This window comes from Syngnathus scovelli, chromosome 10 (assembly GCF_024217435.2).
Source record: "Syngnathus scovelli strain Florida chromosome 10, RoL_Ssco_1.2, whole genome shotgun sequence".
In the NCBI taxonomy this organism is placed as follows: Eukaryota; Metazoa; Chordata; class Actinopteri; order Syngnathiformes; family Syngnathidae; genus Syngnathus; species Syngnathus scovelli.
Genome location: NC_090856.1, coordinates 11,688,649 through 11,708,299, shown reverse-complemented (window position 1 = coordinate 11,708,299; position 19,651 = coordinate 11,688,649). Strand labels below are relative to the sequence as shown.

General features: G+C 48.7%; 4 protein-coding genes and 1 long non-coding RNA gene across 10 annotated transcripts; 4 read left to right on the top strand and 1 right to left on the bottom strand.

The window, feature by feature from the left end:
* Positions 1-7: 7 nt before the first annotated feature.
* On the top strand, positions 8-1,803 carry tmco1 (transmembrane and coiled-coil domains 1). 3 transcript variants are annotated; one of them, XM_049731674.2, is made up of 7 exons: positions 8-223; positions 572-649; positions 782-841; positions 927-973; positions 1,045-1,112; positions 1,202-1,346; positions 1,592-1,803. In XM_049731674.2, the coding sequence occupies exons 1-7, from the start codon at positions 154-156 to the stop codon at positions 1,688-1,690; spliced, it is 567 nt and encodes a 188-aa protein (XP_049587631.1). In that variant the 5' UTR covers positions 8-153; the 3' UTR covers positions 1,691-1,803. The 3 variants fall into 3 exon arrangements, with proteins under 3 accessions (XP_049587631.1, XP_049587641.1, XP_049587621.1); XM_049731664.2 differs by having other exon boundaries at positions 204-353; XM_049731684.2 differs by lacking the exon at positions 572-649.
* Positions 1,219-7,329, bottom strand: LOC125975872 (uncharacterized). The gene is made up of 2 exons (XR_007484085.2): positions 7,182-7,329; positions 1,219-4,242 (listed from the first exon to the last, which is right to left on the bottom strand). It is a non-coding gene; the product is annotated as an uncharacterized lncRNA (long non-coding RNA).
* Positions 2,406-6,576, top strand: LOC125975329 (4-trimethylaminobutyraldehyde dehydrogenase). Its single transcript, XM_049730720.1, has 11 exons — positions 2,406-2,548; positions 3,232-3,377; positions 3,511-3,640; positions 3,779-3,913; positions 3,980-4,176; positions 5,107-5,247; positions 5,372-5,560; positions 5,652-5,739; positions 5,921-6,062; positions 6,130-6,242; positions 6,438-6,576. Exons 1-11 carry the CDS (start codon positions 2,407-2,409, stop codon positions 6,530-6,532), a joined length of 1,518 nt encoding a protein of 505 aa, XP_049586677.1. The 5' UTR covers position 2,406; the 3' UTR covers positions 6,533-6,576.
* An 84-nt stretch (positions 7,330-7,413) lies between the features above and the next one.
* On the top strand, positions 7,414-10,864 carry med8 (mediator complex subunit 8). 4 transcript variants are annotated; one of them, XM_049731510.2, is made up of 8 exons: positions 7,414-7,467; positions 7,568-7,663; positions 8,624-8,745; positions 9,061-9,205; positions 9,293-9,433; positions 9,542-9,629; positions 10,293-10,514; positions 10,680-10,864. In XM_049731510.2, the coding sequence occupies exons 2-8, from the start codon at positions 7,658-7,660 to the stop codon at positions 10,745-10,747; spliced, it is 792 nt and encodes a 263-aa protein (XP_049587467.1). In that variant the 5' UTR covers positions 7,414-7,467; positions 7,568-7,657; the 3' UTR covers positions 10,748-10,864. The 4 variants fall into 4 exon arrangements, with proteins under 4 accessions (XP_049587467.1, XP_049587477.1, XP_049587487.1 ...); XM_049731520.1 differs by lacking the exon at positions 7,414-7,467 and having other exon boundaries at positions 8,627-8,745; XM_049731530.1 differs by lacking the exons at positions 7,414-7,467; positions 7,568-7,663 and adding an exon at positions 8,244-8,407 and having other exon boundaries at positions 9,069-9,205.
* Positions 10,865-11,274: 410 nt separating this feature from the next.
* glulb (glutamate-ammonia ligase (glutamine synthase) b) lies at positions 11,275-18,492 on the top strand. The gene is made up of 7 exons (XM_049731218.1): positions 11,275-11,491; positions 14,810-14,991; positions 15,912-16,073; positions 16,257-16,403; positions 16,463-16,590; positions 17,253-17,452; positions 17,775-18,492. Exons 2-7 carry the CDS (start codon positions 14,826-14,828, stop codon positions 18,091-18,093), a joined length of 1,122 nt encoding a protein of 373 aa, XP_049587175.1. The 5' UTR covers positions 11,275-11,491; positions 14,810-14,825; the 3' UTR covers positions 18,094-18,492.
* Positions 18,493-19,651: the final 1,159 nt, after the last annotated feature.

The window sequence follows — 19,651 nt, the reverse complement described above, 5'->3', positions numbered from 1 at the left end:
TAGTTGACCAGAGGTGCGTCGTCACCCGGAAGTAGTTGAACATCAGCGTGAGCTCGTCACCACGCTTGACAAGTCTTGAATGCTCGCCTGCCTGCTGTCAATCCCCGTAGCGACGTTTTGCATTTGTGATCATTAATATTTGGAGAAGTAAAAATGAGTACGATGTTCGCGGACACCATCCTGATCGTCTTTATTTCCGTGTGCACGGCGCTGCTAGCCGAAGGTGAGCCAACCACGCTCGTAGCAACAAATGCAGAAAAGGTTATTCGCAAAAAATACTACGCCTTTAAATTTATTGAAAACGGTACTGCAAGTCTGCAACACAACACAATTGATGTCGTCTAAGTGGAGAGGTGAGGATTGTTTTTCCTGTCAGAAACTAGTTGAAGTGTTGCGGCAACCAACGGGGTTTAGCATTCAGTGCAAACGGCTAATCCCGGGAATCTGATTAAAAAACATTCAACACACAGTCCTTCGAGTAATCGACTCTTCAGAAATGCCTGACTCGTTCCATCTACAAGACGCTTTTGAACAATGCAAAGTGCTAAGACGCCGCGTTGTGATCGGACAGGAATCACGTGGGTGCTGGTCTACCGCACGGACAAGTACAAGCGGCTCAAGGCGGAGGTGGAAAAACAAAGCAAGCAACGTACGCTCCACAGGCAAAGACCGTGTCGCGTTGTGCTTTTTTTTTTTTTTTTTTTTTTTAGACGGCACAGCGATGTTTCTCGCACGACGAATGAGAATTCGTCCGAGAATCATCGCTGTGTTTTTCCCTTAGTGGAGAAGAAAAAGGAAACCATCACAGAGTCGGCGGGACGTCAGCAGAAGAAGAAGATTGGTAAGATTATTGGGGGGGTTGCTTTTATTTTAACGGCAGTCTTATGTGGATGAAGAGGTGGAGGTCATGCGTTGATGTTTTGCAGAAAGACAAGAGGAGAAGCTCAAGAACAACAACAGAGACTTGTCCATGGTCAGACTTGTTTCACGTTTGGTCCAACGCAAGCGCGGTTGACACCTTGACATTTTGCCGTCTGTTTGCAGGTGCGCATGAAATCCATGTTTGCTGTTGGCTTCTGCTTCACCGCTTTGATGGGCATGTTCAACTCCATGTAAGCGTCCGCAGCCGTTGACACTCTCCACATGTGCGCAAAGGAAAAGACGCAAGGCGAACAGCCGCTCTTCGTTTGTTTTGCGGCAGTTTTGATGGGCGCGTGGTGGCCAAGCTGCCCTTCGTGCCACTGTCGTACATCCAGGGCCTGTCGCATCGCAACCTGCTGGGCGAGGACTACACTGACTGCTCCTTCATCTTCCTCTACATCCTCTGCACCATGTCCATTCGCCAGGTAATGCTATCACATGAGGCTCACACCACCTTCCGCAGACAGCCCGCTAAAAATTGCGCTGCTGTTTGGAGTGGAAGAACGTACCATTCTTGTCAAGGGAGGTTGCAGCTCTGCGAAAGTGCGTGCGATTTTTGTCAGATTAGTCCTGTTTTACCACTGTGGTAAATTTTAATCTTCAGAGCACACTTTTGTTGTGAATTACCCCCCCCACCCCCATTTCGCTGTGCTTGTGTTCTCTTGCTCAGAACATACAGAAGATGTTAGGCCTGGCTCCCTCCAGGGCGGCCACCAAGCAGGCGGGGGGCTTCCTGGGGCCCCCGCCCCAAGCTGCCAAGTTCTCCTAAAGGTCACCACAGGAAAAAGACTAAGCGCTGGAAATGATGAGGCTTTTCATCTGCCATTTGAAGTCACAAATACCCTTTGTTAGCTGTTAATAAAGTTTTACAGCTCCTTTTTATCTACTGTTGTCATTGTTGGAGCCTGCCTTACTGTGTGGTGTTTGCATGTTCTCCCCGTGCCGGCATGGGTTTCCTCCAGGTTCTCCGATGTCCTCCTACATTCCAAAACCATGCACAGTAGGCCGACGGACCGCCCAAATTGTCCGTGGTTTGATTGTGACTGTGAATAGTTCTTGGTCTAGACGTGCCCTGCGATGGCCTGCCGACCAGTTCAGCGTAAAGATAAAGTTTGGCTCCTTCCATCACCAGATTTGAAGTCAAAATGGGCTCATTAAAAGGAACGATTTCTATTTTCATTGTCTTTACCTTTTCACAACAGCAAATTTACGAATGAACCTCGGAATTTAAAAATGCGACCAAAAAGTAGATATGGATAGAAAAGATAAGTAGACAAACACCTCTTGCAGTAAAGCGATCCTGATAATGACGACAATGGAGGGATGTATTTGTATCTGGCAGTACGCGAGGGGGCGCGGCCACTATTTAATTCCTCCGGAGCTGGACTTTTGCCTCTCTCCAGCTATCGAACGGCCTGTTGCAGCAACAGTGTTGCTGCAAGTTCCCCGAGATAATTCTTACCTAACTGGACTTAAAGTCGAAGTATGGCCCAGGCCAGCCTATACGCCATGGACGCCGCCACCACCGGCAGTTTGCTACTCAGCGACAACCTCAACTTCTGGGACGACGAGCGACAGGCGTCCCGGCCGGGGGAGAACTCTGAGCCCGTCTACGAGCCCGCCACCGGTACTTGGACGTCGCCAACACGCTAGTTAAACATACACGCCACCTGCTGTCTGCTGTACATCCGGAGGCGTGCGGTACACGACAGATTATTGAATTGTAAACAGGCGTCTCCGCCATCTTGAATGAGGCCAAGTTTCGCCGTGGGTAACGATGGCTGTGTTGGGAATCATTCACTCGTTCCAGAAATTGAAATTATAGTGTGGAGCTCGGTATTCTATTTTTCTCTTTAGCCATTTTTATAGTCTACTGTGTAAAAATCCCGAGTGATAAGGGCAGGGCTCTCAAACTCAATGTATTCGTGGGGGCAGTACAACAACTACAGCAATCCAGTTTTGTCAACGTTTGTTAATTATAGTTATGAATTGGAACATGAATGTTTCTTAAGAACCTGGACAAGATTGGTCCTCTCGCACAGCTTGCTGGGGCAGCGCAAAGTCCAACTCCTGCAAGTTGTTGCAAAAACAGCACCGCCCCTTCCCCTCCCACTTCTTCTTCTGTTGACCTAAAAACATTTTATGAATGTGCTGAATTGAACTTGCGTGAAGCTGGCCCCCCATCCCACGCAAAATTTAAGGAAAGTAGTCTGTTTTGTTTGTGCTTCGTTTATGCTGGTTTGTGCCGTAAACATTTTCGTTTGTGCTGCAACGTTTTTTTTTAGTTATGAGTGTGTCCTGTGTGTGTAGGGCGTGTGCTGTGTCAGTTGACCCCGTGCGGGTCCGATGAGGTGGACGCAGCCGTCAAGAGCGCTCGTGGCGCGTACGCCAAGTGGAGCAAGATGGCGGGCACGGAGCGGGCGCGCGTCATGTTGGAGGCCGCTCGCATCATCAGAGTGAGCCTTGTTCTTGTGACCGCAAGAAAAGTGTCACTCACCAATGTGGCCCTGCTGCCTCACTGACATTTTCATTACAACCATTGCATCGGACACCCCAAGTCTGATTGATTGAATTGGAGTTTTTGTTCAGGAGCGTCGGGAGAAGATCAGCAAGTTAGAGGTGATCAACAATGGGAAGTCCATAACCGAAGCTCTGGGGGACATCGACATGGCCTGGCAGTGTATGGAGTACTATGCCGGACAGGCCGCAACCTTGGCAGGTGGGACGCATCAACCTTCATGCCCCTGCCGTGACAATGTCGATGAATAGCCAATCATGTTTTGCTAAAAACACGGATAGCTTGCTAAAATCAAGACGGCGGTTCCTCGCAAGACAACTTGTTCACGCATGTGCTCAGGTCAGCACATCCAGCTTCCCGGCGGAGCCTTTGCCTACACCCGCCGCGAGCCTCTGGGCGTGTGCGCAGGCATCGGCGCGTGGAACTACCCCTTCCAGATCGCTGTGGTCAAGTCTGCTCCAGCGCTGGCGTGCGGTGAGTTTGCAAACCTCTGTGCTCCGGAGGGCCTTGCCCGTCTTCACGGTGACCTCGCTCTGTCAGGCAACGCGATGGTCTTCAAGCCGTCCCCCATGACACCCGTCACGGCCGTCATCCTGGCCGAAATCTACCGGGACGCCGGAGCGCCCCGAGGACTCTTCTGCGTGGTGCAAGGTGGCGCACAAACCGGAACCTTCTTGTGCCAGCATCCCGAGGTGGTTAAGGTGTCCTTCACAGGCAGCGTGCCCACCGGCAAGAAGGTAATGGCGCACCTAGCAACACCTCCCGATAGGGACGACGGGGGGACCGGGATTGGCAGACTTGTGCTGTGGGGGTAGACCAGTGTAGAATTAGAGCCAGAACCAAAATCAGGCCGGGAAGAGAACAAAAAAAACAAAAAGTACAGTCAAACCTCTACATATGATTGCACAAACATACCAATTTTTCAACATACGATGTGAAATTTGATCAAATATTTGACTCAACATCCGAAGTAATTCCCAACATACAACATCATGGTTAAACGGCGGCATGTCAAGATGACACGTTATCATATCCGAAGAAGGCTAATGCAAATGGTAGTAGTGGTGAAAAAAGGAAGAAGGTGATGATTTCCTTACAATTAAAAAAGAAATCCTAAGAAAACATGAGCGCGGAGTGCGTGTGAGTGTTTTTGCGAAACATTATGGCCGTAAAAACGTGTCAACCATTTCGAGGAGTTATTGTTTTTTTGGCTGTGGAACGAATTATTTATTTGATCCAACATACGACTATTTCAACATTCGAAGTACCGTATTTTCCGGCGTATAAGTCGCACCGGCGTATAAGTCGCACCAGCTATAAAATGCACAATAAAGGGGAAAAAAAAAATATGTCGCACCTGAGTATAAGTCGCATTCGCAACAACCAAGCCAAGTTAAGAAGTAGATCTGGGATCAAACGAGACTAGAACAAAAAACGAGAATATTTGAGTAGAACCAGACCAAGCAACAACCGGAGCTCCAAGAACTCCGACGAGACATGAGCAAGTGACGAGACATGAACAAGAAACAAAAGCAGAACCACAGTCACAAGTAGACCTACAACAAGAACAAGCAGACATAGACGAGAACTGGACATAAATGACAGAAGATGGAGACCAAGCGGAGCATTGACTCGGACCGACCGCGTTTGTGTTTTCTACCGGACAGGTGATGGAGGTGGCGGCCCGGGGCGTTAAGCAGGTGACGCTGGAACTGGGTGGCAAGTCACCGCTGATCATCTTCAAAGACTGCCAGCTGGACAATGCTGTCAAGGGAGCCCTCATGGCCAACTTCCTCACCCAAGGGCAGGTAAGCGCCCGCCCGGCCACGCAGCCTCGCAACGAACGGCCTCGCATTTCTGCTCTGTCCCCAGCAACTTTGCAGTCTAGCTTCCTTCTTGAGGTGATGCTGTGGTTCTAATTGTGGGACTTAGGTGTGCTGTAACGGAACCCGAGTGTTTGTGCAGCGGGACATCATGCCGCAGTTCTTGAAGAAGGTGGTCAGCAGGACCAAGGCCATCACTGTGGGGGACCCTCTGCTGGACCAGACCCGCATGGGGGCGCTCATCAGCAGGCCCCATCTCGAGAAGGTCCTGGCCTTTGTCAAACAGGCCAAGGAACAGGTGAGGAGCAAACAGAAGAAGAAGAAGAGCGGCAGCCAAGCAGCGGCGACCGCCGCGTTTCATGCTAACGCAGCGGACGGTGTTGTTGCAGGGAGCCGAGGTGCTCTGTGGTGGAGAACCGCTCGTGCCCACTGACCCCAAACTCAAGGATGGATACTTTATGTCGCCCTGCGTACTTGGTGAGGTCAAGCTCATAAGCTGGTGCCGCCTTCATGCGGCGCTCACTCGCAGTTTGACTTGTGGCCATCTCGTACGTTGCGCCACCTTTCTTGATGCATTTTGTGCCGCTGTCGCCTTTTATGTTGCGCTCGCACATGGTTCGTGGCCACACACATTTCAAATTGTCGTCGTTTGATGCAGACAAGTGCAGGGATGACATGACCTGCGTGAAAGAGGAGATCTTTGGGCCCGTGATGTCGGTGCTGCCCTTCGACACGGAGGAGGAGGTTCTGCGGCGTGCCAACGACACCACCTTCGGGCTGGCCTCCGGCATCTTCACCAGGTGACGCCAACTGTTGGCAGCAGGTGGCGCTGCGCTAAGCTAACCGCCACGGGGTTCCCTCCCTCAGAGACATCTCGCGAGCTCACCGCGTGGCGGAGAAGCTGGAGGCGGGAACGTGCTACATCAACAACTACAATATCAGCCCCGTGGAGGTGCCCTTTGGAGGATACAAGATGTCAGGTGGTCTCAGCCACAAAGCCTTTCAAAATCAAACCGGCTTTGACTTTGAAAATAGTTTCATCCTGGCCTTCCGTGAACTCATTTCCTGATAGATTATCTCCCCTGTTCCATGTCTTTTTCTAATGAGTTATTCCTAATTTCCACAGTCCTTATTTCTGGTGTCATCACTATTTTTGGTCTTTTTCTGTGACGCAGGTTTTGGGCGCGAGAATGGGCAGGTGACCATCGAGTACTACTCGCAGCTGAAGACAGTGGTGGTGGAGATGGGCGACGTGGAGAGTCTCTTCTGAAAGCCCTCACTTTTTTCAATCCTTGAAATAAAATTGCCACCACATTTTGTCCTGTTTTCTGGTTGCCCTCCACCAGGAAAAATAGGTGCTATAGTTCTTTTTGAATTGCTGACATCCATGAAGCATGTCCCATTTCAATAGAATCTTTATTTGGAAAAGGCTAAACCAAAAATTATCCATTGGTAGGTTGAGGGCCTGGTTTGTAGTTGTACGTATTCATATGCACACAGTCGGATAAGAGGAGACTTGTGGGTCATTTCTATCGCGGGCCGCATTGTAGTCATAGTTTCCTTCGGAGGGCCATTATGTCTGTCAACCCGAATAAATGTATGAACGTCTCATATTAGCATGTTACTTTTCCGACACGTGGAGACAGCTTCCTGGACCTGGTCTACTCTGCGCAAAAGGGAGCTTTCAAAGCCACCCCCCTCCCCCATCTTGGGCTTTCTGACCATCTCACCGTTTTGCTTTTGCCCGCATACAGACAATTGGTGAAGGCATCCAGGCCGGTTCGGAGGCGGGTTCGGGTGTGGCCTGAGGGTGCCTCCGATGCACTTCGTGACTGCTTTGATGGTGACTGCGACTTGTTTAAGCAGGCAGCCACCTACAACGATCGGACGGACATAGAGGAGTATACTGACTCTGTTACCTCTTACATCACGAAGTGCATCGATGATGTGACTTGCTCGAAATCCGTCGTCACTCGCGCGAACTGGAAGCCGTGGCTGACAGCTGTCCTCAGACTGCTGAGGGCCAGGGACAAGGCTTTCAGAGCGGGGGATGAGGCTGGCTTGAGGACAGCGAGGGCCGACCTGTCCCGAGGCATCAAAGAAGCGAAGAAGGCGTTCTCGTGCAAGGTCTCCACCCACTTCAAGGACAGCAAGGACGACGCACGTGGTGTAGGGGTACACTTGCCTGTCTTGTGTGCCGACACCGTGAGTTCGATCCCCGCATATGATTTTGAGTGAGAGTGTGTGACCGGAAAAAAAAAAAAGAGGCTCATTTCACTCTCCAAAAATTATTTTCTATCGAAAGGTCTCGACCGGAAATGGTTGTGTGCAGCGGGCAGCAACGTTCCGTGGTTGCTGACGAGTGCTGACCGGGCTGCTAGCTTGACGCTTTACGATGCAGGTGGGTGGATGCTGACTGGAAGCAAATTGTTCAACTTTTCAAGATGTTAGTTAGCCTGGCTCAGTTTTGCGCGTTAGGCATTTTCTCTGTACGCTTTGCGACCAGTCGTTTTGCGGTGTTAGCATTAGCCGCTAAAGCTAAGGCATCGTTGCAAAGACAAGAAAAAAGTAGCACCGATAAAAAAATAATACGTACATAAATAACTTTCCAAGTACCACCGCGAGGGCCTACATGAAGACATAGCGTAGCTTGACGAAGTGTTGAAGAAAAAAAAAAAGTTCATGTTTTTGTCAGCGTGAGTGTAACATGGATGATCAAATAAATGGAAGAACGCATTTGATCATCTGAATCGGCTCCGAGATCTCGTTGAACTGAAATGATCAAAAGCCTGCAATTTAAGCCTTCAACCGATATTGTCCAATTTCCGTGGCTTACCACGGGAGTAGAAAATCAAGGCACCAGCTCAGTCAGGCGTGTCAAACTCCCTTCCTCGGGGGCCGCATTCCTACATGTTTTCCAAGTTTCCCTCGTTAAACACACCTGATTCAAATGACCACGTTCTGCAGGAGCCTGATTAATTGAATCAGGTGTTTAACGAGGGAAACTTGGAACACATGTAGGAATGCTGCCCCCAGGAAAGAAGTTTGACACCCCTGCGACTAGCTGTTTAGACTTTGGAAAACAGCGGTCATCGTTTTTGCCAAATTTCCAATGGACCAAGAACCGAATCATCATCAATTTTAGGTTGGTGCATTTTCAGCACTGGAAATTTGAAATAAATAATCTGCTTTTGATGAAAGTGATAGATAAATGTGTTTTTAAACCAATTCATTCTTTAGGTGACAAACTAAAGACCCAATGATGCAATGATACCAATGATGATCTTTTTTAAATAACGGTCAGTGGAACTGTGCCTTGATGTTCAGTCTCTGATGGACTGTCCGTGCACTTCTGTTGCAGCAGCGTGAAGAGAAGCAGCTGGAAGCGTCGCTGGAGTCGCTCATCACGCAGGTGGCGCATGTAAAAAACGCCCTGCACTCTTTCATCTTCAAGCTGGAGAATGAGTATGAGCGACTCACCTGGTGAGAAGGCCACTTTTGTCCACAGCTCAAATTGGAGTTCAGACGTGCGGGTGCTCCAATCCAGTTAGAAAGCAAATGAAGCAGCGAGGCTATGGCCATGTCCCAGCCTGTGGTCAAGTGTGGCCTACAAAAGCCAGAACCCCAGCTGCTTGTTTTGTTTGCCCACCTGTGTCATTTTCTGAGCTGCGTTAGCGTTGAAGAAGCCTGTGTGTGTGTCTGTGTGTGTGTGTGTGTGTGTGTGTGTGTGTGTGTGTGTGTGTGTGTGTGTGTGTGTGTGTGTGTGTGTGTGTGTGTGTGTGTCTGCGTGCTCGTAAGGCCATCAGTGCTGGACAACTTTGCTCTGCTGTCGGGCCAGCTGAACACCATCAACAAGCTGCTAAAGAACGAGAAGACGCCATCGTTCCACAACCAGCTCATTATCCCGCTGCTGCTCTCTCAAGACCGCGACGACGACTTGGCGGTGAGAGGCCCCGCCCTCCAGGGGTAGACGCCAGCCAACACCAACTTTTCTTAGACCGCTGGTTTCTTCTCTCCCTTCTTCCTTCAGAAAGTGACAGAGCAGCGCGTGCCCGTCTTCAGCCACGAGATCGTCCCCGACTATCTGCGTACTAAACCCGACCCTGAAGTGGAGGAGCAGGAGAAGCAGCTCAGCGTGGAGGCGGCACGTGTTGGGCCCGAAGTGGCGCAGGTGGCGCATACATGCATGCATATACACGCACGGCTTCCTTCTCCTTTTTCCTCATCCTTCCCTCCTTCTTTCTGTCCTCCCTTACCTTCCCACTCCTTTGCCCCGCAGAAACAAATCCAGACTTTAAACAAGTTGTGTTCCAACCTGCTGGAGAAGCTCAGCAACCCGAGAGATGAGCGGGAAGCAGAAAGCGCCGGTGAGTCTTATTGTCGGCAACCTATCTTTTTCCTCACAAACTAATTCCCGCCATTCGGCTACCGCCTCGTCAGTAGGTCATCCAACGCATCTGGGCAGAAAAGAAGGTGGATGCACGGAGGGCAAGGAGGGAGGGAAGAAGAAAGAAATGTAAGGAGGGAAGGATAGAACGATGGAAAGAGGGAAGCAAGGAAGGGAGCAAGGGTAGGAGGATCAAAGTGAAAGTGGAAGATACAAGGAGGGGAGGATGAAAGGGAATGACAACAGGCATAAGAGTGGAAGTCAAAGTCAGCTTTATTGTCAATTTCTCCACATGCCAAAGACACACAAAGAAACCGAAATTTCGTTCCCCCCTATCCCACGGTGACAAGACATGGCTCACAACAGACAAACAAGTAAACAAGTATAACAACAGCGTGCTGAATAAGTAATGAATAAATAACACAATAAGGGTGGGTGAAGGGTGGAAAGAGAAGGAAGCAGGGAAGGAATGGCAAGCATCGGTGCTGCAAATTTTTGCACTTTGATGCCTGCAGCAACACAGTGGGATGAAAGGTAGCAAGTAGGAAGGAAAGGAAAGAGGGAGGGTGCGAGCAAGGAAGGTGGCATGGCCGGCAAAACAAGGCTTTCGGCATTTTGTGACGTGGGCGTTTTTGTCCTTCAGCGCTCCGCCAGAACAAATGTTGGTTCAACCCGGCCGACACCAGCGCACTGGTGGGGGCAGTGGCCTTTGGCAAGGGTTTGTCCAAGTGCCGACCCCCCGGCGGCGTGGTGGCTGCGGGCCCGCCGGGTGTCATGATGTCGGGCGGTCCTCCCAACTTGCAGCAGGTCACCATCGGGAGTGCCGGCCAGCTGGGAGCACCCCCACAGCAGCAAGGCCAGCCGGGTAAGTGACTTCGCTTCCAGTCTGGTGCAAACCGGGTTTTCATATGAGACGATGAGACAGACGGGCCTCGGCTTCCGAGCGGGACTCAGGCTGTCTAATGACTGGCCAAATGAGTGGCCGTCACGCGAGCTTCAATTGGAAAGGTTACCTCTCATTTCTTATCAGGCAAGACGCCGGGCATCAAGACTAACATCAAGTCAGCTTCAGCCTCCATGCATCCTTACAACAGATGAAGCTCCGTTCATCTGCCTGTCCATATGTCACCTCTTCCTGGCGTACGCCACCACGTGGCGCTGCGTCAAGACTCTCAAGACTCGTGCTTCATTAAATGAGGACAAAAAGTTGTCTTATTTTGTCGTCTTCTTTGGGTGTCGTTGCAACGATGTATTTTTTTTCCCCAAAAAAACTTTTTTGCTTTGGAAAAAAAAGCCTTACGAACGAACAGTAAGACTAAAAAAGGAAAGCGGAAGCAGATGCTATACTGCAGAATCAAAAAAAAAGATAGTCAGAAAGAGTACAAGTGGAGTAATGCTGCCATCTTGTGGCAGATGACGTCAGTCACTCAGGCCGTTGCACATTACACAAATAAGAAAAGCTGCCGATAAATACGGCAAAAACTGTACATCTTGTGACATAAATGTGTGACGTCCAGGGTCCGCGCCGCGACGTCACAAGAGCGTGCGTGTGTTCGCTGCAGCGAGGCCGAACTAAAGCTGGCGGTGACGTCAATACGGCTCGCTGCACTGGCCCACAGTCTAGCGTGCGCGTGACGTCACAGGACAGCAATTCGAATGTTGTGTTGGAAATGTTTGGGATGATTCTCATCGGTATTTGGATGTCAAGAGTTTAATGGCCGTGTGGAGTACAAACGAGACACTTTCCAATTCAAGTCAAGTTGAAGCAGTTGGCTAATTAAGTGCAAGCTTGCACGTGCAGGACGTTTGCATCGCACGTGGACTTTCCCAGCAGCTTCATGGGTGAGCGCAATCAGCTTATTTATTTCGTCATGCTGTATCGCTTGATGGGTAATCTCATTGAGCCCGTTGGCAAACAGCTTCGACCATGTCACCTTATAACTTAAATTGAGATGACATGAGAGTTCTAATAGAGTGGTGATCTCAATGCTAACCACTTTGTGGATTAATGTCTGACATCCCTCTTCCCATTTTTTCTCTTAAAATAAAAGAAAGATTTTGTTTTGTTTTGCAACGAGCCACCGGCCTTTCCTTTTCCAAGTTCTTGAGAAGAAAACAACAAAACAACTTGACACGACGCATGCGAAGCCTATTGGTGAGTTGATTGACGGTTTGTGTTGGTCACGTGGAGCCAATCGGAGGCGGTGCGCAAGAGTACAAAAATGAGCGCATGCAGCGAACAGCGTTGGAGGGACGGATAGCCGAGGGATGCAGCGAGACTCATTCACCTGCTCAGACCTCCAGGGGGCCCTACGCAAAAATATGTCGAGACCAGAGAGACAAAATTTGATTCAAGATTCAAGAATTTTTATCTGCCATGTTTGAGCGTGCCAAACAAAGAATTTGACTTTGGTACATCACAGCCTCTGTTCAACATTTAGGTGACAAACAAGACTTAGGACATGTGTGAAAATTGACAAATATTCTCAAACATCCCCTGATTTTAAACTCCCAGGAGGGCAAGGAAAAACTCAAAACTCCAACTAGGGTAAATAAGAAACCTTGAGAAGAGACCACAGATGGGAGGATCCCTCTTCTAGGATGACCAGGCTGCAATGGACGCAGAGTGGACACATAGTACATATAATACAGACAATTCAAAAAAGGCATGGAGAGCAGGATGTTATTGCACATCAATTACTATGACACTTTAAGAGTGGTGTGAGTTCATCAGAGCGACAGCCTGGGTAAAGAAGCTGTCTCTGTGTCTGCTGGTTTTGGCGTACAGAGCTCTATAACGCCGTCCGGAGGGGAGTAGTTCGAACAGACTGCAACCTGGGTGAGAAGGGTCTGTGGAGATGTTACATGCACGTTACCTGATCCTGGACAGGTACATCATCATCATCATCGGTTTAAAGTCCGTTTTCCAGGCGCCGCTGGGTTGGACTGGGTTCTTGATATGGCTTTCTTCCACCGGAAACAGTCCATGGCCATCTCGTGGTTGATGCCGAGTGCCTTCATGTCGGCTGACACGGTCGTCTGCCAGGTCTTTTTAGGTCGGCCACTGGGTCTTGTTCCCTCTACGTTATACGACATAACTTTCTTCACCCAGTCGTTCTCGTCCTTCCTCACTACATGTCCGTACCATCGCAGTCTGCCTTTCCTCACCACATCCACTATGGCCTCCACTCCCATCTTCTTTCTCAGCTCTGCACTGTTTTTTTTCTCCCTCATTGACACACCACACATCCATCTGATCATCCTCATTTCTGCTCTTCAGGGCCCATGCCTCACTTCCGTACGTCATACTACTTCTGACGCAGGCTGAGTACACTTCGCCTCTCATCTTCAGGGATGGGGCCTTAGATGTTAAGAAGGGCATGAGTTCCCTGACCACCCTTGTGGTCACTGCTACGTACACCCCCCCCCCCCCCCCCATCAGCGTTAAGCATGTCTCCAAGGTAGCAGAAGCTGTCCACCACCTCGTACAATCTACTAGGAGCCCCTCTTGCTCAGCTGGGTCTGCTTGGGCGACTTCTCCCCTGCACCGCTTGCATTTGAAGGTCTCACTTGCAGCTAGTAGGCTGCCTTTTACTCCGCTGCATCTCCGGTGAACCCATCTCTGACAACCCTTGCACCGGATAGAGTTAACTTGCACCTCCTTCCCGCAAACTCCACATGGCCATGCTCCTGACTGTGGTACCACTCCCAGGCCAGCACCACCATGACCTTTGATTTTGCCGCATTCACCTTCATTCCTTTCACTTCCAGGCAGGTCTTCCAGGCTGCTAGCTTCCTAGCTAGGTCTTCTCGACTGAGCCATCAATAACAGGTCATCCGCGTAGAGCAGCTCCCATGGTAGTCCACCCCTCACTTCCCTCGATACCACATCCATCACGATAGCAAACAATAATGGGCTGAGCACCGATCCCTGGTGCACCCCTACCCTTACTTCAAACCCATTACTGTCGCCAACTCCTGTTCTAACAGCTGTGCAAGTCTTGGATAGATGGGAGGTTGATTCCAATGATCTTTGCTGCAGTCCTGATTGTCCGTTGCAGTCTGTCCTTGTCTTGTTTGGAGGCCGATCCAAACCAGACAGTGATGGAGGTGCAGAGGATAGACTGGATGATGGCAGTATAGAAGGTGAATCTTCAGCAGCTCCCGCAGCAGGTTCAACTTCTTGAGCTGTCTCAGAAAATACAGCCTCTGCTGGGCCTTCTTCCAGACAGACAGATGGATGATGACAGTATAGAAGGTGAATCTTCAGCAGCTCCCGCAGCAGGTTGAACTTCTTGAGCTGTCTCAGAAAATACAGCCTCTGCTGGGCCTTCTTCTGGACAGAGTCTATGTGGCTGGTCCATTTCAGGTCCCGAGAGATTGTGGTTCCCAGCGTACGCAGCGGTGTTTTACATAGAGGACAAATGATTCGATCACGGTATTTAATGATTTGGAGTGACAGAGATTGTTTGATAAAATTGTTGTTTATACCGTATTTTTCTGACTAAAAGTCGCTCCGGAATATATGTCGCATTAGCCATAAAATGCACAATAAAGTGAAAAAAAACATATAAGTCGCTCCGGAGTATATGTCGCATTTTGGGGGAAATTTATTCGACAAAATCCAACACCAAGAACAGACATGAACGAGCAACAACAGGCTAAACGATAGGTATGCTAACGTGACATAAACACAAACGAAGAGCTGAGAACGGGCCTGCCTGACGTAACATTCAGAGTTATTGAAATAACTATTACATAAATAACACGTTTATCAAACTATCTGTGTCACTACAGTTCATTAAATCCATCGATCGTCCTTTATGAAAACGTGAAAAAAAAAATCACAAATAAGTCGCTCCTCAGGACAAGTCGCCCCCCCACCCAAACTATGAAAAGAAACGCCGAAAAATACGGTATATGTTTTTTTCCACTTTATTGTGCATTTTGTGGCTAATGCGACGTATATTCCGAAGCAACTTTTAGTCTGAAAAATATGGTACTAGTCTACGATGACACGCTGCTGCAAGCCATACAGCGCTACTGGTCTAGACAAGTTACAAAACTTGAAGTTGCATAACGTGACAGACATAATGATGACGTCACGCGAGGCCGGCCTATTTCTGCTTCATTGTCTGCTCCTCATCTTGCTTGGTGCAGGTTGCAAGTTGTGAGCATGTCGCTAGCAGAGAGCAGTAAGTTGAACAAGATAGTCAAGCAACAGTACCTGGACCTCCCCCAGGGAGACAAGGTCCAGGCTACCTACGTCTGGATCGATGGCTCCGGAGAAGGTCTGCGCTCCAAAACCCGGACCCTGGACTCGGAACTCAAAAGCGTCCAAGGTCAGTCAGCCTCAAACTTCATTTTCTGTGCGGAAACTCACTGGGACGCCTTTGAAACACATACATTTCATTTTGGATGGCAACATGCCATGTGCACAAGAGTCTGACGTGCATGGGCACACATGTGATCCACCTTAGATGCACTTATCCTTCCTCATGCACTGTGCCTCATTTTGACTAATGGGCTGAAAATGCCAACGGAGTAATCAATAGATTCCTAAAAATGATGGTTGGTTGAAATGTTTGTAAAAGTGTTTGTAAAACACGACATCGCACTTGAATTGATTTGTGTTCTATGCCATATTGGAATGTGTGATGACAATGTCAATCATATCAACAGGTAAGCCATCTTATTTCTCTTTGTATTTTTTTATTGAAATCTTTGTTACCAATGTGACCAAGCAACCAACCAGACAAAATATGCAGATCAATTTACATGCAAAAAGGTTATGGCTTTATAAATTTGCAATGATGTGGCAAACATGTGCACATATGCCCTACTCATGTTATCAAGCCCAATTTGCAACAATGTTGCAAAGTTTTAGGGACATTTGTTACAAGTGTGTAATGACATTGTTGCTGATGTGCATGCTACTCGGATTGTTTCGATTTGGAGTCAACTAGTAAGCGTTTAAATGTTACAACTCACTCAAAGTTAAGACATGATGTCATGATCATGACGTTTGCATTTGTGTTCACGCATGTTATAAAAATGAAACCAAACTGAGGTCATGTCAAGTTTAATGACGGTGAGTCGGTGACATTTTAATGTTGTAATATTATGACTTTAGAATGTTGTGAACTTGTAAGTGCAATTGTGACCATACCTTAACTACCTAGATGTCATCGTGATTGCAGCTTTGCTGCGACAATGTCATGAGATTACATCAAAATGACTGACATGTGCGCATGTGTGTCAGATGTTCCCGAGTGGAACTTTGACGGTTCAAGCACGTTCCAGTCTGAAGGCTCCAACAGCGACATGTTCCTGATCCCGGTGGCTTTGTTCCGGGACCCTTTCAGGAAAGACCCCAACAAGCTGGTCCTGTGTGAAGTACTCAAGCACAACAAACAACCTGCAGGTATGTTCGCAGACAAGCTACCCGTCTGTTTGTTTTACATCCGGCTAATTTGAAGAGGTCTGCTATGGACGTGAAAATGATTTGCACATGTGGCATACTTTCCAGTGTCATTTTCTCATTTGTTGGGTGGGATACATGAAGGAAGTAGAAAGTATATGCCTTATCTGTGATCTGCCCCCTCAGAGACCAATCTTCGTGATCGGTGTCGTCGCATCATGAGCTTGGTGGAGAAGGAGCATCCCTGGTTTGGGATGGAGCAGGAGTACACGCTGCTGGGCACCAACAGACACCCGTTTGGATGGCCCCGCAACGGCTTCCCGGGACCCCAAGGTGGAGCGCCCGCCCATTCAAAGTGCTTTTGCAAGTGCTCATGTCTGCTATCCTCTCAGGTCCCTACTACTGTGGCATGGGAGCTGACAAAGCGTATGGACGCGATGCAGTGGAGGCTCACTACCGAGCCTGTCTGTACGCCGGTGTGAACATTTGTGGCACTAATGCCGAGGTCATGCCAGCGCAGGTACGCTGTGTGTGTGTGTGTGTGTGTGTGTGTGTGTGTGTGTGTGTGTGTGTGTGTGTGTGTGTGTGTGTGTGTGTGTGTGTGTGTGCGTGTGTGTGCGTGTGTGTGCGTGCGTGTGCGTCCGTGTGCGTGTGCGTGTGTGTGTGCGTGTGCGTGTGCGTGTGTGTGTGCGTGTGGAGAATGATGACACCAGCTAATGGGCACAGCTCGCTTTCTGCCTGGAGGTGGGCGCCAGGGTGTCGGGTGAATTAAGGCAGGGCTCTGGCATTTTTCATCTTTAGGGTTAGGTGTCGCGTGCATTCAGGCGCAGGGCACCGGCATTTTTCATCTCTTTAGGCCAGGATCTCAAATTACTTGGAATGCTCACGTTGATGCCAGAAGGTTCTCTTCCGGGTTCTTCACGCTTTGATACACCACCTGGCCCACCGAGTGACATGAGTTGTTTTTCACTCTCATTCTTTGTGGCGGGGCTAGCGCCATCCCTGTGTGGATCAGTGTAGGCCTTTTTGCTCAGATTGCTGTACCTGTGATCTGACCCCAGATCAGTGCAGGAAGATGGATGAATTTTACAAACCCACTGAGCATTTTTTTGAAATGATCCAATTGATAGCAAACTGCTGAACGACCTCTAGAGTCACACTTGTGTTGTGCTGCATTTCCAGTGGGAGTTCCAGGTGGGACCGTGCGAGGGCATCACCATGGGCGACCATTTGTGGATGGCTCGCTATATCCTACATCAAGTGTGTGAAGACTTTGGCTTGATTGCGTCCTTTGACCCCAAGCCCATCCCAGGAAGCTGGAACGGAGCAGGGTGCCACACCAATTTCAGCACCGAGGACATGAGGCAGGAGGGAGGACTCGAGTGAGTAACTCACACAATCACACACTTTTGGGACTAAGAACTTCTCTCAAGACTTTAACTGTCGACTTAACACTTCTTTACAACGAGAATCTTCTTTCTCGGATCTACCACCTTTCCTTTGAACGCTAATCTTCTCTCAGGACTAGTCCCTTTTGTCTTGGTACGAGAACATGATTTCCGGATTAGGCCATTATATGGGGAGTAAAACCTTCTCTTTCCCAGAACCTTGACTTGGGAGTGAAACCTTTGCTGGTGACTGAGCCATTCTCCAACTTTTTCTCTTCATCCAGAATGTTTTCAAACAAAACGTTTTCTTTTCTAGGGTGATCGAGGCAGCCATCGAGCGTCTGGCCAAGCGCCACCACTACCACATCCGCGCCTACGACCCCAAAGGTGGTCTCGACAACGTCCGACGCCTGACCGGTCAACACGAGACCTCCAACATTGATGAGTTCTCTGCCAGCGTGGCCAACCGTGGTTGCAGCATCCGCATCCCGAGGGCCGTGGGCGACGACAAAAAAGGCTACTTTGAGGACCGCCGCCCGTCCGCCAACTGCGATCCGTACATCGTCACCGAGGCTCTGGTACGAACCTGCCTGTTGAAGGAGGAGAAAGACGAGCCTGCACATTACACCCAATGATGTGACGTCGCCCTTGCTCAATATTACCTTTTCTACTTTCTTCCCCTTTGACATTTTCATTGGCTTTTGCTCTTGAATCAACTTGACATTTTCTCCTGGAAGCTCATGTAGATTTTAGGACACATGACCAGTTTTCTAAATTAGCATTGCATAGCATAATAGAAACTTCTCTCTTGGGACCAGAACCTTCTGTGGGACTACAACAGTTGACTAGCACTTTTCCCTCAACCTCTCGAGATACCTTCCACTATGACTAAAACCTTGACTTGGCTTCACAAGCAGCTACGTTTGGAACTAGAAACCTTTCAGGATACAAACTTTCTCAAGCACCTTCGTGTGACCTACATGGGACTTGCAGTGTTTGCATACCTAAATTAAAATATTCTTTTGCCATTTAAAGCCTTTTCTGAGTCTTGCTTTTGTTCTCAAATTTGAGGTTCCACAAAAATAAAAAATATTTCGGTCAAAGTCACAGTTGTGTTGGACTTGTTTCTTTTCACAAGAAGCTCCTGATGTTTTTAGCTGAAAGCAATCCTGCTTCTGTTTACTAAAAAATAGGAAAGGCACTGAAGAGAGCAACAGCAATGTGTACATGTTCTGTTAGGTTAGACAATCTCATATACGTTTTCATGTTCATATGTGTGCAAATCTTCTCATTATTTTATATAAATATAACTGCTCAATCAGAACACAGATACAGCACACAGAACTGTGTAAACCGTCCAATACACACACACACACACACACACACACGCGCGGGCGAGACTCCCCCACACTCATAGATACCAAATGGTCAGGTGACACTTTCCCGCCTTTTCCGGGCAGTATAAAACCATCTGACCTGGAGAGGGAGGGCATTGTTTCATCTAACTACCATTAAACAACCCAAGATCTTGCCAATAAAGAACCAACTGTTACTCGACATCTTTGTTTTTCCTGGCTCAACAACGACATCATCCACAACACGCAACAGCAGCAAAGGAAGAAAGCTAGCGAATAAGGAAGCATGGAAACAAGGAAGGAAGGAAACTTGGAAGAAAGGTCACAAAGTAAAAAAAAAAAAAAAAGGAAGCAAAGAAGTAAGGGTGTAACTATCTTAATACTCAGTTTTATCAGCTAAGCAAATCAAGAACACTTTCTCAATTTTCTTACATGTCTTGCGCAGGGACACAACACATGACTCGGTCAGAGATGGGTTCGAACTGCCGACGCCCCGGCCGCTGATTGACTCGCTCCACTGCCTGAGTTCCTCAAGTGCGACAATGAAATGTGTCACTAATGTCATGCGATCACTCCTTGTCTTGTTTTGACACATCAAAAATGTGAGTGAATGACGATGCTAAACATGCTAACAAGATGGGCCAAGACGAGGACAAGGCCACGCGGTGACATGTAGTTAGATAAGAATAGCCTACACACGCTCAGGCCTGTTCCTAATTAGCAGTGTTTGCTCCAATCCAAAGAATGTCAAGCCACCACTGCAGCAGCGCAACACGCCTCCTCGTTTAGGAGCACATGCACATGCGGGAACTGATTTGGGGGGGCAATCGCGGCAAAG